General features: G+C 36.7%; 2 protein-coding genes across 3 annotated transcripts in view; one reads left to right on the top strand and one right to left on the bottom strand.

The window, feature by feature from the left end:
* LOC129439489 (ras-specific guanine nucleotide-releasing factor RalGPS1) overlaps positions 1–27,901 on the top strand; it is a 127,184-nt gene that overhangs the window by 45,569 nt on the left and 53,714 nt on the right. For both annotated transcript variants that reach the window (XM_055198136.2, XM_055198135.2), the window contains exons 7-8: positions 594–686; positions 6,922–7,048. In XM_055198136.2, the coding sequence (XP_055054111.1) occupies positions 594–686; positions 6,922–7,048 (220 nt within the window). The remainder of the gene's footprint in view (positions 1–593; positions 687–6,921; positions 7,049–27,901) is intronic.
* angptl2a (angiopoietin-like 2a) lies at positions 11,111–26,857 on the bottom strand. The gene is made up of 5 exons (XM_055198137.2): positions 26,489–26,857; positions 22,891–23,814; positions 15,589–15,782; positions 13,272–13,542; positions 11,111–13,188 (listed from the first exon to the last, which is right to left on the bottom strand). Exons 2-5 carry the CDS (start codon positions 23,801–23,803, stop codon positions 12,989–12,991), a joined length of 1,578 nt encoding a protein of 525 aa, XP_055054112.2. The 5' UTR covers positions 23,804–23,814; positions 26,489–26,857; the 3' UTR covers positions 11,111–12,988.

Genomic DNA, 27,901 nt, shown 5'->3' with positions numbered 1-27,901 from the left:
AGTGATGTCAAATACATCTGAGCTGTCTGTGCAAAACAACATTTAGAGATCTGCTATTCATATTCAGCCTGAAACCTACCTGGCCATAATTCATAGAGTTTCCCCGATCATAACCCATCACTGTTTATATACACCTATTCAAATATTGTCAGAAATCACAAATAATCAGGTAACTAAGTGCCCAAGTTCAAAACAACATCAGGAAAATTAAACGAATAAAAGATAGAACAAACCCTAAAAAATCTGCATGAATTTACATTGTGCTGGATGAGATCTGTTGTAATGTGGGAGTAATGATGAAAGCAGGTGTTTGTTTCTTTTACTGAAGAACGCTGTTGTTTTTCGGAAGAAGATAATCTGACATCATCTAACGTAACTAACAGACAGTTTATTACACGTCCGTTTCATTTTGAATACGTGTGGATCTTCTGCTTTTGCATAAATTAATACTCAATTTTATAATGAGATCTCTTGATTAGGTTAAACGGGATGAAAACACAAACACAAGTTTCTCCTTCTTAATTGAAATGCATTTTTGAGGTTCCTCACCTGAAGCATTTAACCATGAGAAACATTTGTTTATCTTTCTGTAGAAACTTCTGGAGCTGAATAATCTTCATTCTCTGGTGTCGGTGGTGTCGGCTCTTCAGAGCGCTCCTATCTTCAGACTGAGCAAGACCTGGGCGGTACAACACGCATACACACTTTACTTTAAATGCTTTAGTCAGTTTTAGAGAGTTTTTGGTGATGGCGAGAGCCCTTAGATGTTTTCAGTGACACTGAACGTAGCAATAAAAAACAAGAAAGTATTACATGACTAACGTTGCAGTCCATGTGTAGTGGTCTGTGTATAATTTGGCTTTACCGCGGTAAACTGAGCTCTTGTGGGTACGGTTAGTCTTAAGAGAGCAGTAGAGCTGGTTTTATCCTCTCATACACCTGATCTCTCTGCTGCCAGCTCCTGCACAAATTTTCCTTCTCTGTCATGCCCAATAGTTTTTGACATCTCATTATGCTTAAGCCTCATGCGCACAGATCAGAGATTTCTTGTAAAGTTTAGAGGTTTTTAAAGTAACAACAAATGCTGAATGAAGAATATACAAGTCTCTCAAGTACTATAGGATTATGTTGTACTTGGAGAGATTTCTTTAAAAAAAAATCGTCAGCTGCTGGCATAAAAGACATGATCTGAATTACAGATTTGAATAACAGTTGATATATTGGGCTTTGCAGACATTTACAGAAGACCGTTTTCTAAAACCATGTTTTGGATGAAATACACAAATGTTCTTTACCAAGTTGAAGCTGTTAGCTGCATTAAAGGATTGGGAAAGACAGAGTATTAAGTTTTTTATCTTTTGAGTGAAGTCTCAGAGATACAAAAACGCCCCCAGATCTCAGATGGTTTAACGGGCAGAATATCTTCACAGTCAGTACATCAGCTTTCCAGCACTGTATTTTTAGTAGACATTTTACTGGAAGTGTACAGAACGAAAGAATAGACCTGGAATCAGTGAAGTTAAAAAAATAACTTGTGCGAGTACACCGCATGTGACACGTTGACCAGAAGTAATGTATTTTGGTGTTACTATCAAAACACTGTGTGCAAGGTGAAAATTATTAATTCTTTTTGTATAACTTTATCAGTAACACTTGAATCCTTTAATTACTGATAAGTAAATGATTAAGTATAAATATATTCGTAGATTAAAGGCTCTTGCACTGGAATGAGCTTATCTCCTATGTTGACACAGATTTATGATTAAACTGAAATGTCATTACGACTGCCACTAGGGGGCGACTCCGACAGTCGTATGCAAATGTAGTGTACAATGGAAAGTTGGTTTAGCCTTAATATCTTCAAAATATTAAAAAAGAAAACATGAAGTGCAATTTCATTCATTAGGAGAAGACTGACAATGGTAAAACTAGTTATATTTCCTAATTAAACTAAGGTTTAGTCCTGTTTAAAGAAGATAATCCCTGTCCGGGAAATCACCCCAATATGTTGTGAATTCTTGAAATATAACAATTTATGAAAGTTAAAGAGTTATAAACAAAAGGAGTTTAAGAGCTCTGCATTACAGTTTGTGCTATACAAAAATACATGTGTTGATTTTTTACACTTGCACTTTTTTGTGCAATGTTCATAGTTGAACTATTAACATTTGGCTCTTGCAATGTTAAACTGCAATTGTTTTTAAAATGATAAAAAATAAAATATGAGTTTTCAGTCATTAAAAGGCAATATGTTTTTAATATATAACAAAAAGTAACGAAAAACAACATAAGTTATAACATATTTAATAATAATATATAATGGGTAAAAGTAAATATTTACATATTTAAAATCTGGCCATCAAAGAAGAGTTGTTGAGGACCTTTGCTTTATACTGTATGTTTTATCAAGCTGAAAGACTTTCTGGATGTCAAAAGTGCTGTTTTATGGACAATTACACCTTTAAAAACAGCTTTTAAACCAAGCAGACAAAACTTAAATAAACTCAAACGCTTTCAGTTTTTGCAGCAGAATCTTTAGTGTGAACACTTTTTGAAACACATTCAGATCTGGAGTGTGTTGTGTGTGTGTGGATCTGGATTATCTCTTATGATGTCATACGGCCGTGTCTCCCATCAATATTTTGTTGTTTTGGACTTCATTTTTGAAGTTAAGCATGTATCACATTTAAATCAATGCCTTTTTTGGACCTGAAAGTGCTTTGGCTTTTCAAGTTCATGGTTCTTTAGAAGTAATCTGTGTTTTGTTGTATTGAGATGTTACAGTCTGTTAATTTATATGACAGTTTTTCTATTCAGCGTGTCTTTGGTGTGTCCTCATTCATGTGTGCTTATGAAATTCCTCCTGTCAGTTTTTCCCAAGGTTAAACTGTAATGTTTGGGATATGATCAGTGGTTTGTGAGGCATGTATGTCATAAATTATTTATTCTAGGCCATTAATAAAGAATGCATTCAAAGTCATTCTCCATTCGCTTTAATTATCTGGTCTTTCCTAGCCCAAGTACTGATTTAATACAGTTTTTCCAAACGGCTTCATCTGAAGCGTCCAGGTTTCGGAGCACTCAAGTGGTTACCTAACACATGATTGTATAAAATTATTGTTTAGTACTTTTTTGCATGCCATCCATCAGAACAAATCTGACACCTGATGTTGGGTTAAGAGATAAGAAGAATAGTTTCATTTATAATGAAGATTTTGCTGTAATGGGCTTTTTAACAACCACACCGTTTTTAAGTTTCAGTTTCCAAACTTTGTGTGAGTTGAAGTCATGCATATGCTTCTTTTATTCCTTTATGTTTACAGTCCATATCAGACCTCAGTCGTGTTTTCTTGTCTTGTTTCCCCACAGTTTTCTGCAGTAGTCAGTTTATTTTCTCTCATCATGTGGTATTTACTACTGCACATATACACGTTTTCAAGCTTTATGCCCTTGAGACTCATAAACCAATGAGATGGCAGCTTTCATGAGCTAATGAGTTGTTATGAAGCAGACACATGTATGGAAAAGAGGGGTGTCCTGTCCACCGTATTACCATTTTGCCTTTAGATTTGTGGCTTGTACTGTGGAGCAAACTGGGTGGGCAAGAGTGCAGTATAAACTATTAAACCCTTTTGAGGAAAATAAGCAGAGATATATGATGTTTTGAAATCATTAGCGTTGTTTTTCTTCACTTTAGGTCGCTCACACAGAATCACACTAAACAAAGTCTTAATTGAACGTCTTGTATTTTCAGGTGCTGTTACTCCAAACAAACATGTTGACTTAAAGGATCTTTAACTAACTTCTCTTCAGACCAAGTTTATTGTTGCATATGTGTGCACATAGCGATTCATGTACATAATTCTGTATGTTTCAGAGCCGGTTTATCTCATAGACCTTCAACCTTTTTCAGGGTAGGGAGAGGAGGAGCAGGGACCCCCAGAACATATATCAAATTAGGACTGTATTTATTATTATTCATAATAGATACTTTGTAGGGGTGTCACAATTCTCCAAATCCTCGATTCGATTACAATCTCAATTTGTACCTTTTTTAAAGCACAAAAAATATTATGCCATTTTTAGACTAGACTTTTATGAAATATAATATCTGACCTGCCGTGTTAGCTGTGCTGCCAGTGGAAAAATATGGTACACGCACATACCTGATAAAACGAAACTTCCTGTCAGATGAACATCTGTCAGTACTTTGCACCTTGTCATTTAAACGCGAGCGGGAGTAGTGATGAGTTTATATGGACGTGAACTAATATTATGTCTAAGTCCGCTGCTTGTGTTTAAGTAAACATGCTGCACAGTGTTTTGTACGTGTATATGTTAGAGCTTTCTCTGAATTTTCAACGCAATTGATGAAATAAGTTCACGCAACTTTCACACGCTTGCAAAATGAAACTGCGGAGATCAGCCGCTTTAGTTTTATCAATGATAGGATAAAATAGCGCTGTACACCGTGTGTTTGCGCCAGAAGTCAGAAAAGATGTAAAACATTGTGTTCAGTACCTCAGATTAGATAAATGGGCGGAGAGAAGGCAGTCACGTCTGGCTGTTCGAACACATTCAATCACATGTACGTTTACACTACAAAAGCTCGGCAAGCTGACCGGACGTGACATGGGTGCGTGGCAATATCGACAATTCCATTTTTTTATTAAAAGTTCGAGGTTGTGACTTAATTTTGATCGATTTCGATCTAAAATCGAAATCATGACACCCTTAATACTTTGTTATTATGGTGACATTACAAAGAGACTAAAATAATATTTTTTTGCCATACTACATTTCATTTTAATTTAACTGAATACATTATATTGTGAGGACGTTATGCTTTTCATTTACAGTTTTGTTTTGTTATCAGCATATTAATCCATTTTTGTTTGATACCTATTTTAATTTGTCCAAAAATATTATTTTGCATTCAAACAGTATTTCAAGGACCCCCTGTAATACCATCATGGACCCCCAAGGGTCCCGGGACCCCCTGATGAAGACCCATGTCATTGACAGATCGACCTGGACGTGCCAGTCTCCATTTATCTTACATCGAACCTTTTGTGTGTGCTTGTATACCAGGTCAAACCTCGTGCAACAGTTGTCTGAAAGTAATAGCGTATTTTCCGGATCATAAGTTGCACTTTTTTCGTAGTTTGGCTGGTCCTGCGACTTCTAGTCAGGTGAGACTTATATGTCAAAATGATTTTATACAAACCAAGAGAAACCATTACCGTCTACAGTCGTGAGAGTCGGCTCTATGCTGTTTCTGTATTTATGTAATTCAATGGATTCAGTGATGTGGGATGACGAGTCTGCAAACTTGATGCTCGTTGGTTTGTCGTGTTAATTTAGCCTATTCAGCCTCCCAGGTATGTTCTGTATGCTATTGGGTATCGTGTAAATAACTGTTTATGTTACTTTGACATGTAAGGACATCTATTCAGCATGCTGTTCGGTGCCATTGTTTAGTTGGATAACTTGCCTTTCCAGATTAAATGTCTGTTCTTCGGCTTGGATTTTGTGAAATAATTTTCTAAATGAATGCGACGTATAGTCCAGTGCGACTTATATATGTTTTTTCCTCTTCAAAACGCATTTTTGACTGATGCGATTTATACTCTGGAGCAACTATTATAGTCTGGAAAATACGGTATGTGTAATTACAGCTGGTCACTTCTCATGAGATATTAGTTTTAGTATGTGAGCAGGTTGGTTAATTCATTTGGGTTTCCTGTTAAAAATCTGTTGCATTTGGTCATTGGTGTGTTTCACCAGCTGTGCTTTATCCCCTCAGTGCTGCTTAAAATTGATTTGAAATCTGTGTCTGTGTTACTGATGTGTTGTACCTCCAATCAGATGAGAGCGAACACTTGACAGCAGCTGTTTCCAGTTCAGAACCAACAGCTGAATCTATCAGTGAGGAGTAAAAGAGATAGACGGAGTTTCCAAAGCAAGATTGATTCAGATGTACAGTCGGAAAAGGAAAACGGCTTCCAAGTTTACACTTTCTCATGGATGTATCCACGAAATAAATGTGTTCCCTCTGGAGACCATCAAATCAGAATCCAACAAACTTTTCACATTTGTTCAGATGTGTTCACAATGAAAACATGCTGTTTATGTGTGTCAAGCTGTATTGAGCCCCGAGTCACTCACATTACTGTATTATACAGTATTATAACATTTCATTCATTTCAGCAAACACATTTTTTTATTTTAGTCTTTTTGTATTATTTGAACATTTGAAATATTGCTTTCATTATTTTGTTTTTAGTTAAGCTATACAAACGACTGCTTCCTCAAGATATCTGTATGAATGTGTCTGATGATGTCATTGTAACTGAGATGATGTTTAATAGAGTAAAGTACAGTTTCATTATAAAGTTTTCAAACTGGGGTCGGGGGTCCTCCAGGGGGCCTCCAAGAGGTTCTAGGGTCCCCAAAAACGTCCAGAGAAAAAGGGCAAAAATAATTCTACAATTTATTTATTAGTTAGTGTTTTTGTCTCTCATGTCTTACTACATATTACATACATCCCAAAATAGTTAATACTGTATTTGCTTTGTATGTTTCTAGTTAGTTTTCCTTTGATCTCACTCACTGGGTTTGTCAGGCTGTTATTCCTCATAAAGTTGCTATGAAACCGGATTTATCGTCAAAGTTGCTCAAGTACATATTTGTATTGAAAATGTTCAGCAATCTTCAGCTTTATACGTCCAGAAATAGCCACTCGTGTAGCCGATTTTATTTGTTATACATATTAAATAAGCAAATTATATATTTTTATTTTAGGTAGGGGGTCCCTCGCAAAAGGTTAATAATATTTGGGGGTCCTTAAAAACTCATGCTTTAGTTTATGATATATGATGTTCAGGGTAATAACAAAGTTTGTTTTTTGTGTTTCTTCAGCTGATAAGCAGAAAGGATAAGGCCACATTTGAGAAGTTAGACTACCTGACCTCCAAAGAGGAAAACTACGCCAGAATGAGAGAGTACATCAGATCACTCAAGATGGTGTCCTGTATCCCTTACCTCGGTGAGTCTTTATACCAGGGGCGTAGGCAGAAATTGTATTTTGGGCGGGCCGGGGCAAAAGTGAGTGGGCCAATAGTTTATCCTAGAATAAAATGACTTAAATAATAATTAAACCTAAGAGTAGAAAAAAGAATAGACAATCTGCAAAAACAGTGACATCTTTCCTTTGCAATTTTCGGCGAAGGCAATAATAAAACACTGTCTAAACATGTTCAACCAACACATAGCTCAATAAAGGCTGGACAAACCAGGCCAGGCAGTCTTATTTAGGCTAGTCAGTAGTGTAAAAACAGTTCACCTGAAATAAAGTAGGCTAAAAGTAACAGGAAATTGAAATAATGAAAACTCTCAGCAGAGCACGGTTTGAAATAAATAACAACACACAGCCTAATTTATATTAAATCAACCATATACAGTGCAATCAGCCTGGTGGAAATTAAGCTTTTGTGCCAAATAGCAACTCGTTTAAATTAAACAATGTAACTTAACCTATAAGGCATACATCTATACACAACACACCGCTTAGTTAAATCCCTTTCCGAGCAAAAATTAAGGAAATGAGTTAAACAACAGGCTTACCTTTGTTGTTTTCATTCTACAAAACAAGACGCAAACGCCTGGGTTTAATGTTGAAAACAGAAATGATCTCATTATAGTCCAAAGAGTCACAGAGTTATTTAAAAAAAAAAAAAAAAAAAAAAGGTGCAGGTTTTTGAGGCGAGTAGTACTCGTGGATTCAAATTGGGTTGTACGTGGTTCATCAATTGCCGTTAGATTGGCGGGTCAACCTGTGTCAGTCTGACCGGGAGAGCGCACTGGAACTGCCGCCAGGGAGCAAGCGGCAACCGGCGCCACCAGCGCCTGACTAGCTGCCTTGTGGGTTGATGAGTCTGAAGAACTGGGCTGGTAGGACTCGGCAGATGGAGGCAGTGGCGTATCGTCTTCCTCAACTCTTGCTTTTTTAAATAACACATTAAAGAAACTTTAGCCATTATTGTGGCAATTTTAATATTAGCTAAAAAAGCAGTTAGCAACGTTAGCTGGCTGGCTGCCAGAGCCCGTCGCTCCCCACAGAGTCTACCTGCCAGAACCCCTAGCAACCAATTACGTTCCGGAGGCAAATTCCTACAACTTGCTTTAACAACTCCATTTTATTTAGAAAGCAAATTATACACACACCGGTCAACAATAAATCAGGATTATATTAATATATTTTCTTAAATACATTTGAATAATAAAAATAAACAAAAAATGTATTTTGATTAAACTTGCCTTGGCGGCCAGGGAGTTATGTGGGCGGGCCAGTGCCGCCCTGGCCCATTACTGGCTACGCCCCTGCTTTATACCATTTGGTTTTTGTCTCACAACTAGTGTTGTAGTACCCAAGACTGGTCTTAAAACCATTTTTTTCTTGTCTTGGTCTTTGACGGTCTTCTTTGCTCTTGGTTCCAGACTTAGTGGTCTTGCAATTTTATTTTAAGTCCAATGAAACCCACAACTGCGGGGATTACACTAAATTGCTGGTGCATTGTGCATTTATGTGTTAACCATCATTAATGTGATTTTGATGTAAAACTTCTGGTTTTTAAAGGAATCATTGACTTATTTCGTATTTGATTTTTTTTGTTACGGTTGTGCCAGTAAGAGATGAATGAGGGTTTGTTAAAAAATACATTTGTCAACAAAATTAATACAAAGGCCCAGAATATCCAAGATGTAATTCTTGCCTCGATCTCGACTGTCTTTGGTCGTTTTTAAATAAGTCGTTTTTAACATCTCTCTGACTTATACACTGCAAAAAAGGACTTTCTTACTTAGTATTTTTGTCTTGTTTTCAGTACAATTGTCTAAAAATTCTTAAATCAAGATGCATTTACTTGAGGAGCAAAATATACAATTTAAGTTAACTTTCTTACCCCACTGGCAGATTTAAGCACAAATTCACTTAAATTGTATAATTGTGTGTAAAAACGACTCATTTTCTTCACTCATAATGCTGATCAAGCAAATGCATTTTGATTTGACTAATGTGGCTTTCACACAAGATGTGGTGCGCTGCACTATGAGACCCATTCAATTCAATGGCTTGCGGCACGCGAAAACAGTTTGTTGTTCCGTCGACCAAAGCGCGAGTGCAATGGATCACAGCTAGCTCTCAAACCGGGGACTTTTGTGAAAGCTGCATAAGTAAGAGTCATTTTAGTCTGTGTATAATTTGATTTAAATGCCAAAAGTTACAGCATATTTTACACACATACGTTTGGTTAAAAATGGAGAAGTGATTTTAATTTCAGGTCATGAGGATTTATACTGTATTGTATGAAGAGAGTTTAAAACGAGTCGTGTAGTAAAACTGTAAACTCAGTGATTCTTGATGTGTGAATGTGCCGAGATGTTTAGAATTTGTTTTATGAACACACCGGGCCAAATTCGTGTAACGCTGTGTGATTTCTTCTGGATGTTTCAGTGTTTGTGGTTTATTCATTCATCAGATGTGTTTTCCTCTCACTATTGACTGGTTTTTGGTGGTCTACTTCCTGGTCAGTCTGGTCTGATGTGGTCTTGCATGCTGCTCTTCTTCACTAGCTTGTGTTGTAATATCAGCAAATATCATAAACGGGTTTTCCTTTTTTGGGGGAATGCAGTACTGGAAGAGTCAATTGAAATTGCAGTAGTGAAGTAAGATTTTTTCCCCCACTTATGCTCTGCTTTATAGCTTCGGGTAAATCTCTTTTTACCATAAGGACTTATAGAGATTTAACAAAAGCAATAGAGCCGAGCATAACTGGATGCATTAACGTTAAATAGTTGAAAATCCTGTAATTCTAAAATACTTTGCTTAAGAGATTTTCATGGCATGCAATTGCAAACGGTGTGTACATATTTAATAGTGTCATCTTTATAATAACCGTTTTGAATTAGTGCCTGGAACATCTTGTGTGTTGTTTTTATTATCGAAACACATTTCAGTTTGTTCCTGTGAATGCCTCGCCGTCGAACCCTGCACGAAACACTGAATTGAGTCATAAGGTTTTCATTAACACAGAGATTTTCAGTGAGTCCTGGAGACTCGGCGGTAAATTGAATCCAAACCTTCTCGCTTCTTACACTCATGTCCATGAACAGAAATTGTTGGAAACTGTGTCTCATATTCTTGAGCCTTTAGTCACTGACAGACGCTGTTCTCATTTAACTGAAATCAGGAGAACATGCAGGGGTGCCGTGTTAGACGTCCCATGCATTTGATTTGTTTACGCTCCAGGTGAAGTTACACGTGTGATTTCTTTATGATTGTATGAGAAGGCATTTTGCCAAGAACATTTGGGCAGTAGATCTTGGACAGACCGTGCTCAGATTTTGGTTTGTTAGCATGAAATGTTGGCCAGACATGAAGTTTGTATTTTAAATTAGGAATTAAAGCACATGCCAGGTAACATATTTAGTTTGTGAACTCAATGCACCTGAATTGGTTTAATGCTTTGAGCATTTCCTTCCAAATACCTTTATAAATTGATCTGACCCAGCACAGCTGTCTTTCCAGTATTTACTCAGTTTTGTGTTCATGAAAGGCCCTTTTGTGTTGTGTAATAGTCTGTGTCTGATCTTTATAACCTATCATTTTGAGTCGGGGTCTGAAGGGAGAATCAGTTTACAGTAAATAAAGACAGAATGATGACCTCTGTCTACCGACACAGACGATTTGATTTATTATTCCCTGAAAATTTACTACAGTGAATTTTTTTTTTTGTGAAAGGATCTCACCGGATCGGCAACACATCAGTTATAGGAATTGTTGAAGCAGCATGGACCTTATATTTTCTCCATCTTTGTTAAAAAATTTTCCAGCAGTTATTTACTTTACGATAGAAGTATTTTTTTATAAACTAGCATCTCTTGCACTTTTTTATTTATAATGAGATGCAAAAGATTGAGCTCCATTTAGCCCTTGAGAGCCTTGTGAAATTTCTGTCAGATCTTAAGCGTCTTTTACGTAAACAGTAAAACATGCACGCCTGGACTTTATAACCCAATCTGATTCATTTGACAGTTTATCATCACACTCTAGCTGTACATAATTTATTGGAAAATTCTGGTAGACAACACAACAACGCTGTTACAGAAACACTCACTCGTAGTTTATATGTACAAAAGGAATTCAGTTGAAAGGACCCAATTGAAATCATTCATACAAATATTAAATTCTTACACTATCATGTAGACAATATAATAAAATAAAACATGTTTTCACTTTGCAATGTCTCTCAAAGGTCTTGCTTTTGACTTTCAATGCATCAATTTTGAACTTGAATTTGCTTCCTAATTTACAAACTAGCATGTGAGGTGGTGCATGGGTAATTTTTGCTGTATGTATTGATATATCAATGTACATTTTCATCTTTATGCAGTTTGCACAGAATATACGCTCCCTACAATCTTACTTCAGATGTCTTGTGTTGTCTACTTCTTAGGGCACCTTTAGGTGATTTAAACACAGCCTTTACATGAAGTCAATGCAATGTGAAACAAATCAAACTAGAATTTGTAAATGAGTGCTATTTCTTTACAGACTTGACCTCTTGAAATGAAAATGAGTGCACGGAGAAGTGATTCCCCTCCTCTCTTTACATGTAGCCTAATACTGCGTCCGAAATCTCATACTGTGACGGAATTAGTTATGAATTAAGTATCTACTCATTGTCTGTTAAAGTAGGTACTATATGGTATAAATATTGATAGTATAAATGAATTCGGACGTTCTACATCCGCCATGTTGATGTATCATGTGACATACATCATCATAACAAGTTAGCTGTTAACTGGAATAACATTAAAGGTGCAGTGTGTAATTTTTAGAAGGATCTCTTGACAGAAATGCAAAATAATATACAAAACTATATGATCAGGGGTGTATAAAGACCTTTCTTAATGAACCATTGTGTTTTTATTACATTAGAATGAGATGTTTTTATCTACATATCTACATACACCGAGGGTCCCCATTTTGTGCCGCCATGTTTCTACAAAAGCCCTTAACGGACAAACTTTATTTTATTAAGTTGTTTTCGACGATGACATGTTTTTTCCGGTAGCGACTACCGTAGCTTCTCTACGTGTTTCAAAAGTGAGGGGTGAGCAGTGGACTGAGCCGTTGGTTGCAATTCAAAACCTAAAATGTACACACAGCACCTTTAAACTACCACAATTTAACCAGAAGGGACAGCTGTTTAATATATATGTATTTGCATTTGAATAAAGCCGAGTTACTGCTTTTGGACATTTCTTAATAAAACAACGCCAACTCCTCTCCCGGGGGCTCATGGGAAAGTAAAGGGTCCATCGAATGAACACTTCAGGATTTTGCCGGGAGTAGTAGGTCATCCGGGTACTTTTCGCATACTGTTTATGGAATGCCATGAATTCGGTTTTATATTACTCGCCTCGCCTACTGCTTCTTGCCCTACTATTTAGTATGGAAGTAGGCGGTTTCGGACGCAGCCTCAATGTACTTGTACACTAATGGTAATAAAATCAGTGGCATTGGCCTAATTGCTGTCTGGTTGGTTTTTAGTAGCTCATGTTGACTAAATGCACCATCTTACGAGAAAAAATTATGTGTAAACGCCTCTTACAATTGCTCAGGTCACATATCAACAATATAGGTACAGTTGGAGTGTTATCTCATGCACATCACTGTTCAGCGTCTGTAGAGATCTTGGTTCTCACGTCATGAGGAACCCAGCATTACTGGGTCTGTTTGAGTGTCCTTAAATTGTCCCTGTGATGTTCACAGGCTTTGCAAACTCAAGTGTTGTGATGAAGTCATTGCACTTAGTTTTTGGTACATATGACTGCATATTCGTAAGACTGTAAAAAATAAGTAAACATTAAGAAAAAATACTGAAAAAACATTGCACTTTATTAACTTTCTCAGCATCATCTTCTAATGGAAAGTGTTTGGATTTGGACGAATCATCATTGTGACTTTTTTCAGCGAGTATGATCCGCCGCGAAACTCCGCCCAGTAAACTCCGTCCTGATAGCGACTGCGGTAATGTCCACCGCGGTACCACACGCCGTTCAGATTAGAGTGAGCACAAGCGTTGTACCACCATCCTCCCTTCTGATAGTGAGCGCAGTTACCTGTTGAAGAGAAAACACAAATGTTTGGTTTTGTAACAATGTACATTTAAACTCTGTTGTCATTGCTGTACGACTGTGAATACCCGTGTACGCGTCGTGATCTCTGTCCAGGGTGGTGAACTGTTTCCCGTTGTGCCAAGTGAGAGAATCTCCAGCGTTGCCGTGGTAACGACCCACCCTCAGCTTGTAAAAGTCCGTCTCCGGCTCTAGGCGGAAACTGGCGTATTCGGCGAATGTCTTTCTGCCTGACCAGTCCTCAAGAGTCACCAGAAGCTTGTAGTTGGCTTGGTTGGTCAGCGAGTAGATGTTCTCCAAACCGAGCCAATATTCACCATCGATGTTCCCAAACCCTTGCTAATAGAGAAAGCAAGTGTGATTATAAAATCTCTACTTCCGGCTCTGATTCAGACTTTTGGGCTATAATCAAAAGTTTTGGAAAACAGCCAACATTCGCTTGTGTTTAACCTTTATCAGCTAATTAACCCTGCCAAATACACAGACATGTGCTGGCTCTGTACTGTCTTTACATTATACATCATTTATCATTTAAGTGGAAGTTTAGTTTGGCTACAGTATATCAAACACATCTGTTCATGTATTAAACTAGCTGTTAACAGATGGTCATTACACAAGATATCACGCCTGAAGACATGTCAACACCTAGTATTACATTAAAATGTAAGGAATAATTGAAAATGGGCGATTGAATTATTCAAAAATAATGCACACCCAAGGAGGTAATGAAGCCACGATGCAAAGTAGAGTCAAATTATTCAACAGACCGGAGTCAATCATTCTGCTTATGCTACGGTTATCTATGGAAGCCCATTTCCGCCACATATGAAAAAAATCTGAAAAATCATAATTATTACATAAAAAGTCAAAATTATGACTTTAAAAGTTTAACTTTTTATCTCAGATTTGTGACTATTTTATCTCATAATTATGACTTTAAAGTTCATAATTTAAACTTTTTATCTCAGAATTTGGACTTGACTCATAATTTTGACTATGTCCCATGATTTCAAATTTTAACATCATAAAGTTAAATTTTTATATCATTATTAAGATTTACCAGAGCATGGATTATTTTCTTATGTGGCGGAAATGGGCTTCCATAGTTGCCACACCGCAATATATTACGTGTTTTATTTTAAGACATTTCACAGATTTTTGTCCTTAAATCCTATTAATTTCTTACAAATCTAAAGCCCCGTTGCTATTTTTAAAATGTATTTGTTCAAATTAATTAAGTAAATTTGTTATTTCATTTAAACTTGGCGTATGGATATGGAGCGGTAATGCGGTCGAACAACCTGGAACTACTTCAGAGGTGTGTGTTTACTGAAAAATAATGCACACCCTTAAAATGTGTATCAGCCAATCAGAATGAAGCATTCAGCAGCCCTGTGCTATAATACATGATAAATCATCAGCCAAGGCTTTACTTTTACTCTTCCGATCATTGCTTAAAGAAGATATACTGTTGGCAAAATATACTGATCAGATTCTCAGCTATGTTTGAGTAAATCAAAACCGAAGCTATTTATTAAGTATTCCTTGTGGTCAGTTTTACGATTTATATCCCCATTAAGTGGTTTTATAATCTTTTTGATAAACCCTCAGGAATCATCTTAAATTTCATAATTACGTATTCATAAATATTTTATAAATACATAATTACACAATTTCATAAATTCTCTGTAAATATTATCATTCATTAACTTATTTTTATTCTTGGTAATTTTATGGTTTCCAAACTGTTGGGCTGAATGAATGTGTTGTTTCTTCTCGTTTCATCTGGCCTTGATTTTCGTTCTGGCTCTGATGACATCAGTTGAGGGTTTTCATCAGACGATGTTTTTGTTGGTGTGCCTAACCAATAAAGCACATTTCTGGAAAAGCCCTGGTCTTTGTTTGAAAATGTTTTTCAGCTTGTGCAGATATTTGAGTCTGATGTTGTGTGTGGGGTCAGAGGTTGTACGATGTCACAGTTTGGTAGGAAGCAGATCGGTTTAGACGTATTGACAGAGATTCATCATCAATGCAGAATTTCACATCAACCTGTGGGTCATTAGGCGAATTAACTGTGACTAAGTTAGGCAGTAAGAACATTTTTGCTATAATCTAGTGATCTAGTGATAGTGAATCTAGAGAGCCAACACGGTCAATTTGGTGTATCGCCTCTGGAATGTTAGCTACAGCACAGTGTCAGTCAATTTTGTTTTGGTGTGTTGGATAGAAAAGGAAATGTTCACAGAGGACATACTGTAGATTATTATGTATTATACCTGTAACTTTCCCATTTAATATTACTTGGTTTTTGTTAGTAAGTTAAATACAGGCGTACAACCATTCAAATTAATTTGCTGCGCTCTAGCAAAAAAAATATTATCAGACCTTATATGTTTCCCAGTTTCTAAAGAAGTTGACCGATCCGTCCATACGTCTCTGGATGACGGTCCAGCCGCCAGGATCATGTCTCTGCTCGCACCAAACCTGCATTAGTTTGTTGATATTATCTGGTTTCAGCAGAAACATGCCGCTGTTACTGTGACCTTCTTCTTGAGCCTGCAGACAGTCTTTAAACGGTCCTGTATATAAACCAACAAAAAAAAACATATTTAATACTGACAAACACCTGTTTACCTGTAAAACAAGACCTAGAATTAATTCAATAAACAGTTTCACCACTTTTGCTTATTTCCTTATCTCTCACTGATCAGTTTAACTAGGATTTTTTCAGTTACATCGTTGTCTTCATTTTCAATCCAAATTCAACCTTTATTTCAGTTTACAGAAGATTATGTCTGGTTTGATTAAAGCTGTAGATGTTATTGACCACAGTAAATAGACATATTTAACCTCTTGAAAAGCACCCTCACTCTGGCCCAAACCATGAAAAGACTTACTTTCACTAAAAGGTTTGTTCATTCAACTTAATTGAATTAAGGAAAACTTTTCCACGAAATTAGTTTAGGCATTTACAACAAGAATAGAATAAGTTCAATTAAACAAATAATCTTTTGTTGCACCAACTTTTCCACACAATTATTTCTGGTCTGTTCAACAAGGAGAAATCAAGTTAATTTAAACAGAAAATTTCTTGTTAAACCAACTCTCAGTTTCTATATCATACTAATTAGCATAAGCGCATGTTAGCATGCTGCTAATAATAAAAATATATGATAGATTGGATGAACATCTGAGAAGAGACACTAAGTAACACACTAAGTGCTCATTGAGAGAAGTACGTCACATCCACAACTTAACCACAAGCGGCACTGTTCTGCACAATGGTAACCAACCAATTTGAAAAGTATAATACAAACCTTTCTAAATCAATAAGATAAACCAACATTAAACACTGTAAAGTCTTTCTCTTAACCTAAAAATGCATAAAATAAAAATGACTCTCCAAAGGCAGTTGCATGCAAAGCATGCTGGGAAATACACATCCACAGCCCAGTTAGTATTATCAACAAAAATAATTTGTGTGGTCCCAACATAAAATTAAGTTAATGTAAGTTTTAAAAATGTAAGTGGATTGAACATGATAAAATTGAGACAAAAGAAAATGTGTTGTATTAACTTGTTTCATTGAAGTAAATTGGAAAAAATAGTGTAAAAGTGTAAAAATATTTTTAGTGCAGGTAAAAGGGTCAGTTTTCTGGACAGGGTTCAGTTTAAGCCAGGATTATATCAGTAGTTTTTATGATCATACCTTACAAAGAACAACACTGGTGTGCATCTTGAGACAAAACAAACAATGGCACTGATATATATTTAAGATATGTGTCAATGCAAACATTTAGTCTTGTCATTGTAGTAATAAGTCTCATAATCTAATGATGAGATGAGGAGCATCAAAGTTTAATTTCACTTATTGATTTCAATCTTTCACATGATCTAACTCAGTCAATATTAAAGATATGAAAGGTATATTTTCAAAAAAAAAATCTTTACATTATATAGGATGATTTTATGTAGAAAGCAGTAAATCACAAAATAATGACTTGAGGTGGGTTTTCACAGACAGAGTCACACATCACACATCAGATTATGGTGATGAATCAGGCATATATCCAGACGTGTGCACATTTATTTATCTAAAGAGCTTGAAATGGAGTGGATGAGTGAAGTTGTATAGTCCAGGTACACTATGAAAGATTTCATTCAGATGTAGTTTATAGCTGATGTAGATGAACATGTACATGGCATAAGGAGTGAGACGTGCTGGTTAAATTTGAAAAACATTGTGAAAGAGAGAATGAGTTATTGAGGAGATCCGCCTGGCCAAGACCTCTCCGAGTTTCTTGTGGCCCACAGCAGAGATGATTTTCTTTTCCACCAACACTATGATGAACAATGCTTTTGATTGGTTTCCAGTTTCAACATCTGCATTGTGCTCTTTGTTTTGTTTGACATCTACCAACCGTGTTTAGGAGATTGTTGTACTGTATTTCTTTTGCTTGTTTTTTATATAGGGATGTGCTAATCTGCAGTATATATTTTATCAACTGAATAGTTGGACACAGCAACCACTTGCGTCTAAAAGTGTTCTTGCTTTAAGATGTTTTTACGGCAACATTTCTCTTCTTTAATGAAACAGTCAGTTCAAACCCATCCTTGCCCGCCTCATACCATTAAGCGTGTTTCATGCACCGGTCTTATGCAATCACTGCAGCTCCGAGATTTTATTTTCTCATCTGCCACGAGTTTCCAGCTCAGTGTTTGAGTCAATGTTGTTTTCATTATGACGCTATGCTCTCTGAATCTTTCTGGACAACGTCAAATTGGCCTTAGGAGATGGAAAGTCCTCTAAAAAACGACCGTACAGGCTCTCGCTGTGAAACCTGCTACCGAACGCTGTTTACACAATCTGTCGCGTTTCCTCGTAAAGCGTCTAATGAGTATGTTAACAAGCTACGGCTCGAGGGCAGAATCACACTTTCAGATGGGATACTTGTAAGAAGTTATTGTTTTCATATTGTCTTTCCTCTTGGGGCAATTTGTCTGCCAAATATCTGAATGTTTACGGCTAATAACCTGGTTGAAAGATGACTGGATGGATTGAGACCACAGACACAGATGGCACACAGCATCTAAATGCAGCGAGGCTCCATTTACTCTGTAAAACTGTAAGACACGAGCCATAAAACAAGACCAGTCTTTAGTAAAAGGAAGTATGAATTAAAGTGAAATAACATTCAGAGAGACAGGGCCAGTACTCGGGGAATAGACTCGGAGCTGTGATATACCCTGGAGAGAGATATTGTTTTAGTTTCTTTGAACAGCAGCTGCTTGACTGATCCTGGGTCGGCCCTTCATAGATATTGATCTGTATTTAAAACCCCTTTGTTAAAGAGCTGATTGATTAATATTGTTGTGACACGTGCACCATCACCATGACACGCCCCTTACGGCATCGTTCCTGCTTTTTGGTCATGGGCGTGTCTGGAATAAATCCTGGAAATGTTCAATGTTATGGGAGTGATCATCAATTCCAGGATATGTTTGCGTCACACAGAAGTCACAATTTTCTGCCAATTTTTTAGATCCACTTGCTGTGCGACAGGAGTTTAAAGGGCACCTATGATCCGATTCACGTTTTTACATTTTCTTTGGTGTGTTAGTGTGTATTAGTTCATGTTAACGATATGCAAAAGGTACAAACCCCAAAGTAAACGACGACGCGAGTTACCGTCTCCAATGTACATCTCTTTTTTTTTGGACTACAACAAACACACGGATTGTACGCAACAATTTACTTCCTGGGATTGGTGACGTAGACAAGACCGACATTATCATAATTCCTCCCGCTTCGTAAGTTAAACTCCTGTTAGCAACCAAATCTTTCAAACATGGTAAGGAGCGTCACATTTCCAGCTAACGTCAGAGGTATTCAAGCCAATCACGACGTACAGATTAGCTGGCCAATCGGGGGGACAGAGCTTCATCTGGAGCTACAAAAATGTATGGCATGTGGAAAATAATTTGTTTTTTAACCACAAACTACGCAAACACAAATACACAAAATAACCTTGTTTTTATCAATGAAATAGCTGCACTTTAAGTTTAAAGTCTGGATATAAAGGGCACACATGTATCAGATTATAATGAGATGTGCAGATGTATTACCAAAGAAAACTCTCAAATTAATCAAACTGATTTCCAGGTTATAAAGAAATAAAGTTTAAACTCCCAAGAGATATCTCGGTTTTCACAGCTCTGTTCTGCTTAAACTCTTAAAATCGGATTGGACATTTTAGCGTTGATTAGGAGATTTTTCAAAACAATCATGTATTATAGACCAAGACAAGTGCATGAACTTTCTTTATTTGTGGGATGAAGCTGCTTATACAGTAACTTACTGTAAAAGTGCAGTCACTGATGTGTAAAGAGCTTCTGTACCGTAAATGCCGATGCATAGTTGTTGTTGTTTTTTTGCACCAATAAAGATTTTTTTGGCAATAAGGTTGTATTTGTTAACAATAGTAAATGCATTTGCTTACATGAACAATGAACAATACTTATTAATTTTTAGTTCCTGTTAATTTTATTATTTTCTAATACATTTTTAAAATCAAAAGTTTTATCTGCTAACATTAGTCACCATGAACTAACATGATTAATACTGACATAAACATTAACAAGGATTAATAAATGATGAAAACAATAAAGCTTATTGTTACTTCACGTACGCTAATGCATTTACTAATGTTAACCTTCTTGTAAAGTGTTACAGTTTTTCTTGTGAGTCTTCTACTAAATGGTGTAAATGGGCGTATTGTAAAGTATTAAGTTCAGTTGTTACAGTATGTGCTGTATTTATTGCGGTCTTGCTGTTTATTGAGGTATATATTCTGTTTAGCCTGCAGGAGTCTGTTGTAAGGAAGTAGTTTAGTAGCGTTTAAGTGTTTGGTGCAGACAGAAATCTTTTCTAATAGTTACCAGAGACTCAATTGAATGAGAAAGCAGGGATACACTCAAAAGGGATACATAAAACTTGGTTTTGCAAGTCAATTCAACCTACTATTTTAATAAGTTGACATAACTTATAAATACAAGTTGAGATAGTTTAACTTAATTGTTGTTTTGACAAAAATGCTGCATGTTTTACAGGGTGGATGTATGTGCGTGCGTGCGTGCGTGCGTGCGTGCGTGTGTGTGTGTGTGTGCGTGCGTACATGCATGCGTGCGTGTCTCTGCATACATGTTGTTGTTTTCCATTCTCAGTCATGTCTCAGTTATAGACATCCGCCCTGTAGCTCACACAACTAATCCAGACCCTTAAAATCAAACCACTAATTTATCTCTGTTTCACATTTGCACACTCCATCTCACTAAATGCTTTCTGGAATCCCTTTAGCTCAGATGCAAATCAAAAGGGTTTTCCTTCGAAGATTAATATGCACACAGTTCAGAAGAAATATTGCCAAATGATTATGCTGTAATGGACCAAAGGAGAGATTAACAGTCAAATCCACATGTTTTCATGTTCAGCAAAACGTTTAAATAGTTTTTTTTGGAAGCACAGCAGAGCCTGATTATCTAACTAAACCGCTTTACATTATAACGCACAGATTATTTATGATTTACAGTATGAACAAGACGGATGTAAATATCTTAAGAGATGCAGGATGGTGGGCTGCGCCTGTCAATCTTGATACAATATACAGCATGTGCCAATGGCGATTCAATACAGAGACCTACTTGCTTTTTTTTTAAAGAAAATGCTTTTGTAAGTGTTTATGCTGTATATAACACAGGACACCTTAAAGAAATGCAACTTGGTTAGCTTTTTGAAAAAAGACAAATGCATAAAGTAGCAAAAAGTAGCTTCGCATATTTGTAATATTTACTAGTCAACATTTGAATTGGATCCAAAAAATTATCCTAAGACAAGAACAGGTTTTATTCAAAATTTTAAGACAACTTTTATGAAAGGTTTTAGTGCTGCCAGAATAAAAGTTTTTGTTTACATAATATATGTGGGTGTACTGTGTATAATAATTATGTATAAATACATATACACACACTCGTAAATAATTAAGAAACATTTGCTTGTGTATATTAGGGCTGTCACGGTTATGACATTTGGCTGACAGTTAATTATCTAAGAAATTGTGGCGATTATGACAATTAATTGCTTGTTTTAGGGCTTTAACATTTGATTCTAATACATTTTTTTGTTTGTTCATGAAATATTTTTTACACATTTTTGTGAATGCAATCAAAACTGACTATACCAGAATAGGCCTTAAATAGTAGCCAATCATACTAAGGTCATATTAATACTGGACCACATGTCTGTAGTGGCGGCAAAAAAATAAATTCCTTACAGATCCCTAAGAATAGCATCGTTCACTTCCCTAAATTTGGAATTGCCGTTTTGGAAATGTATGTTTTACCTGGTAGTTCATATTGCTTATCAAAGTTTTTCAGCATTTCTTTAAATGCTGTTTTTTCCACTGTATTGAATGGATTTGCAATGTATCACGTTACACTGTCAGTTAAGAAGCCATCTGATACTGTCTCATTTATACAGCTGCTGCAGCTCCCCCTTGTGTTTTTTAGAGAGATATGCAATCATTGCGGTGATCTGAAATCATCGCAATGAGGTCAAACAATCGCGATGAGACGATAATGTAAAAATTGTGACAGCCCTAGTGTATATACATGTTTATTTATATATAATCTATATTATATATAAATATTTATTATGTAAGGGATAATGTAGAGGCAGCCGGTAGTTATTGGGAAATAAGCCCCGACAGTGTGATCAGGAGGGTCTTGTATCACACTGAAGGGGCTTATTTCCCAATAACTACCGGCTGCCTCTACATTATCCCGCTTATTACACGTCTACTTGCCACATAACAAAAAAATCTGGACATTAATATGAATTTGATACATTTTTTTGGAATATTTGTTTTAAATTAACTTTTTTATCCTTCTGCGGAACTTTGCACAGATGCATAAAATTATCGTAATACCTTATAAAGATCCTCTGCTTCATACTTGTCTGTCTCCATTTTTTTCTCTTTTAGCCAGTGTTTGAGAAGTTTTAATGCCCATTCTGTATTTTTTGTGTGTTGGCTTCGTAGCTGTCATGCTCTATTTTGTCAAGTTCAGTCTCAGTAAGCTCTCTGTGTCTTGTCAGTGTTCGTTCTTCTATCCAGTGTTTAAATGTTTTGTTTTTTCCGTACATGTTAAAATTAATGTCTAAATGTTCAGTGTTTGTCACAAGATGGCACCAAACAGTAATCTTTATTGGCGCGGAGCGATTTTAATCTTACAAGTAGTCCGGCTATGCGTTATTACTTTGGAGCAGTTATTATTTGAAAAGAACGAACCTGCAAATGTCTCAACTGACCAATCAGAATCAAGCATTCCAGAGAGCCGTGTAATAAATAAATATATTTTTTCTTAAAATTATACATGTATATGTGTGCATTTATATAAACATAATTATTATACACAGTACACCCACATATATAATGCAAATAAAAACTTTTATTCTGCAAACGATTAGTCGCGACTAATCGTGAGGCAGGACTAAAAGGTTTTGATCCACTTCAATGTTGACTAGTATATATATTACAAATATGCTGAGCAAAAATTATACTACTTTTGGTTATGCATTTGACTTATTAAAAAGTTGCATTTCTTTAAGTCTGAACCCATAGAGGCACTCACCTGAAGGTTTATCTGTTGAGAAGCTGTAAGTTCCAGATGGCACGGTCGGTAAAGTCGGTGGGATGGCTTTAGAGTTTTGGTCGCTCTGGATTTCATTGTTCATATGGTTGGTATGTCGGTTGTAGGGCGGCGGGTGGAAGGGTCTGATCGCCGGGGCGTGTTGTATCGGGGGTGGTTGTGGTGGTGCTGGTCTATGTTGGGGAATCTGGGGTGGCTGTGGCAGGTTTACAGGTGGCTGGTAGGGTCGCGTCTGTCTGACACCACCTCCACCACCACCGACAAACCCTCCTCTCCGACAGTGTTCCTCGAGCTGCGTTATCAGGGCGCTCTGATTGCCGGCGAGAGACGATAAGTGATGGTATTTGTGTTCCAGGTCACGATAGCGCGCGGTCAACTGCTGCATTTCTGACGTGTGATTAAGCACTCGGTTCTCCAGCTGAGAAACCTCCAGAGCGTTGTCTCTCTTACGGATAATCTCGTGCAGCAGCTGCATGTAGAGCTGCGTGACGCGGGCGTTCATGTTGCGTGACTCCTTGCGCAGAAGCTTGACTTCGTTGATCACGCCGCCGTCCACCTCCACCAGCTGCTGTAGCGTCTCGATCTGACGCCTCTGTTTGTGAAGCTCTCCGTTCAGAAGTTCCAGCTCCTGTTTGTTCACGCGATTCTCCAGCAGCTCCTCCGGTCCTTTCGAGTTCACGCAAATAGCACCTGTGGTCTTCTGCTGAGGGACGATGAAGGTGTAGGAACATTTATCACCCTGAGAGTCAGGAGAGCGTTTGGGTCGACCAGCGTACATGAACTCTTTTTCAAGTATATCATCTCTGCTTTCAAACTCCTGAGCGAAGGAGAACGGTTGAGATAGCGTGAGCGTCAGCAGGGACAGAAATAAGCCGTTCAAAGAGAGCGCAGCCATGATGTGTCCCTCTGAAAGAATATCAAACAGTATTTTAGCTTATTTTTCTCTGGAGTATTACACAATTGTTTGGAAAGTTCAACAGAAAAGACCCCGAGTGTTCTTCATAGTTATTAAATGAAATCAACTTTGCTAATAACACGTGCATTACATCATCCACATTTAAAACACAAGGCAGATTTTTTGGAAAACATTTAGGAAAACTGGTGTTTGTATACACTTTGTTGACCTTTAATGTCATGCACACAAAGCTCTTTTAAACATTTATCTAAATGGGAATAGAAGATTGTTTCCTTCTTTAATATCACATCATTTTCCCATCCAGTGAAGTTTGCATGCGTGACTCATAGATTTACACCCCACAACTGGAATGTGTTAAATTACGGATGGGAAAATCTGTCACACTTTGTGCTGTGTTATGTGTACAGCGTGTTTCCATAGCGACGGACGGATGGAGCGGTCCATGTTTCTTATTGTGTTCATTAGTGTGTAGTGAGTCCTAACACAACCATACACTTAACAAAGAGTCAATAGCTGCACATAATGTTGAGGTCATAATGAAAGTATACCACGGAAAAATCATATTACTGTTAATAACTGCAATCATTTCTCTCATCCTCATCTGTTATTAATATATATGAGGAGTTCAAATGCAAAACCCTTTTAAATGCCTCTGACATGTTTTCTTGTAAATGACCTAGTGCTGCCTCACGATTAGTCGTGATTAATCGTTTGCAGAATAAAGGTTTACATAATATATGTGGGTGTACTGTGTATAATAATTATGTAAAAATACACATACACACACACGCATGTATATAATTATATAAATATTTTTTTCTTAAAATTATACACGTATGTGTATATATTATATAAACAAAAACTTTTATTCTGCAAACGATTAATCGCGACTAATCGTGAGGCAGAACTAAAATTACCATTTTTTTATCAGACTTTATTAATGGATTCTGCCAACAAAGTGGTATTTCTGAATTGCCTGAGGTCGGGGTTAATCGGATTTGAAGCAAAAGTATTTGATAAACGTATAATAGACAGAGGTGGCATTTAGCAGCTTTTGCATTTGAGCTCCTCAGTTATTTTGCTTTATATCTACATTTTTAATGCAACACATCTGACTCTGACATCACAAGCATTGTTTGTGCTCATTCTCGTGCAAAAAAACACGTGAGATTCTTTGATTTAATGTTTCTGACTTGTGGTTTTACCAAACACACAAACGGACATCCTGAGTCATGAGTCATCAATGAAACAATCGGCCAGAATATTAACTCGATCAAGATTTCAAATTGTGCTTTTTAAACATGCTGAAGATGATGAATCTTTGTTGCTGTAACTGAACTTGATTTATTAGAGAGTTTGATGGATCAATGTGACTATGTGGATATGTAATTATCTCTGTAATGCTCACATTGTTCACAGTTTGTTGGTATTAAGACATTTCCTCTTACACCAGAGCTTAAAAAGTACATGAGTACTCCCAACTCCCTTAAGATGTATACATGTTTTTGATCTATACAAATGAAGATATTTTGAATAATGTTTTGTAACCAAACAGATCTGCGGCACCATTGACTTCCAGCAGTAGTAAAATACAATAATATTGAAGGGAATAGTTCCCCAAATCTGTTTGGTTATCGCAAAGAACATAAAATAACTTGAGTATCAATGTTGACAGATTTGTCTTTTTTTTATAAACTCTCCATGCGTTTGTGATTTTATTATAACTGTGTGTTATATGTTTTAGCAGCATTATTATCTATTTATGTAACTATCCATGTAGTGTTTCATGTAGTTTGATGGTGCAAACAGCTTCCAGTCGAGTCTAAAAGTTGGAATTCCTGTAATTTTATCAAGATGTGAATGTAGCGTTACGTTGATGATGTCATCATGAGCCGCTAGTGTCACATTATTCAGGTTTTCGTCTCAGTTTCTGGATTTATATTACTAAGCGCTTTAACGCAGTTTATTTTCCTTTACAAAATGCACGCTTGTTTTTTTTGGAGAGCACCCTCGGAGGTGTCGTGCGGGCATAAATCCAACCAGTGGGATTCCTGTGGATGTCCGCGGGGCAGGACACTCTGGATTAATTTTACATAAACAGCGATTGGATAATTGTTAACAGATCTATTGCATAACTATATGAAACATCACTGCAGTCCTGCTTTATAATCCTCATTGTTTATTTTTAAGGGTTTTGTGAATTCAGACCCAATCTTATTCATTTAGGAGTTTACTGTATTTATATAATTTATTTAATACTGCGTCATGTCATTGCTGTTGTATAATTTAATGTTCAGTAATTGTTTAAAAGTATAAAGGTGGTTGTAGCTGTGTGCTCTCTTCATAGCATTTATACATAAACATAACCAGTGAGAAACTTCTCATTTATGCATTTTTCTCATCTGTGTTTATGAGTACATTGTCATGCAATTCAAATAAATTAGATTTTCAAGTATAAATTTAAATGCATAATGTACATTTCCAGTATTTTTATTATAATTTATATAGTAAGTAAAACAGCATATCAGATTGAACTTTTTTTCTAATCATGTAATTGCATCTTCTGTGTGCTAATGTAGTTTAATCAGCAAATAATCCAAATAAGTCGTATAACATCAGCTGATGCAGGTATAAAGAGTACAACAGCAAAGAAAAGACTCTTACAAGGAGAAAGTGTTTGTGTTCCAGTCGTTCCTGATGTCTCTCGCTCTTTCTCTCTCTTTTCTCTCTTTAATATCTATCCAGGCAGATTGGATGCTGAGGTCCATGCAGACCGAAGGCATCACCCATCTGCCAAAGTCCCGTCTGTCCTGTCGTGTCCGGTCCTGTTCTCCGTCTCTCAGCGTCTCAGTTCTCCGTCTGTTTCTTCAGTTGTCTCATGTTGAAGCAGCATGTGTTCACATGAAACCCCTGCAAGTCATTCGGTATAAATGATCCTCTGTCTGCTAGCAGTTAAGTGTTCAATTAAAATGACACATTGATTTAGGGAACGACGTCCTTAACCCCCAGTCATGACCACTAGTCTCTCTCTCTTTTTCTTTTTCTCTCTCTCGTTCTCTCTCAGCATTGGTTTGTGGTAATGGTTTTGTTATTTGCTCCTCCTCTTCTCCTCCTTTTGGCAGAGATGTCAGGACGGTCATCATTAAGGCTGTGATAAGATGCTTCACAGTAAAAGTGTGGCTCTTTTTCTTCGTGTAAGAGTTAGTCTCTGTTTCCATACTTTAGGGTTACTTTGTTTACAGAGTTTTAATGTTTCTTTACGAATCACTTTTTGGTGTCTTCAATGGGGCCATATGTTTTATATTCAGAGTACCTATGAGCAATATGATGAATGATCCTTGTCAAATAACATTCAGACATCCCAGTCCTCTCAAAGTCAACACAGAAGCTATAAAAAACATTACAGCCGTTCTAGAGAGACGTAAACTCAGTGAAGGAAAAAGCTGCAAGAAATAAAGTTAAAGATGTCATCACATTTAAAAAGCCCCTGAGTTAAATTATTTCTAGTTCTTTATTGGATTTCATGGTGATCATGTTGGAGGTGATTGTAAATTTGCTGTTATGATTCAGACATCCATGTTTTCAGAAATATGGAGTATGTTCCTTGTCTTATCACTCTTTGGCGGCTTTGGATTAAAGCATCTGCCAAATGCATAAATATAAATGTGATAATTCAGATGTTTAGTGCTGGTGAAGGGTCAAAACCAGCAGAAACAAATGTGACCGAACAAACCCTGAGGACCTCCCCCAAATACATCACCTGTCAGGACAAACCTCCCTCTGCTTTACAAGAGATCTAAAGACCTGAAGATCATAGAGACGCTTTTGAGTATATCAGGACAGACAGAGCTTCACCGTTGTGATAAATCGTTTTATTAGAAACACCACTTACATTTTGTTTTGTCTCTGTCGGATGTTTTCAGTTCACTGTCAGTCATCTGTTCAGCTGTTTATTTCTTAAATTTCTCTTTTATATGTCAGTAATAATCTTCAATTAGAAGATCACAGTCTCATTAATTCTCAGTGGACATCTCAACGACAACAGCAAAAATCAAAGCTAGTAATGTTGTAACATTA

Source organism: Misgurnus anguillicaudatus, chromosome 22 (genome assembly GCF_027580225.2).
Source record: "Misgurnus anguillicaudatus chromosome 22, ASM2758022v2, whole genome shotgun sequence".
Lineage (NCBI taxonomy): Eukaryota > Metazoa > Chordata > Actinopteri > Cypriniformes > Cobitidae > Misgurnus > Misgurnus anguillicaudatus.
Note: the sequence above shows the minus strand (reverse complement) of the source record. Positions and strands in the feature narration are given on the sequence as shown.

Excerpts from the sequence above, each read along its gene's own strand:
- angptl2a (XM_055198137.2), bottom strand. The coding sequence starts at position 23,803 with ATGGCTGCGCTCTCTTTGAACGGCTTATTTCTGTCCCTGCTGACGCTC. Across the intron at positions 15,783-22,890 it reads CTCAACAGATAAACCTTCAG|GACCGTTTAAAGACTGTCTG; the intron begins GTGAGTGCCTCT and ends GTTTATATACAG. Across the intron at positions 13,543-15,588 it reads GAAACTGGGAAACATATAAG|CAAGGGTTTGGGAACATCGA; the intron begins GTCTGATAATAT and ends TTTCTCTATTAG.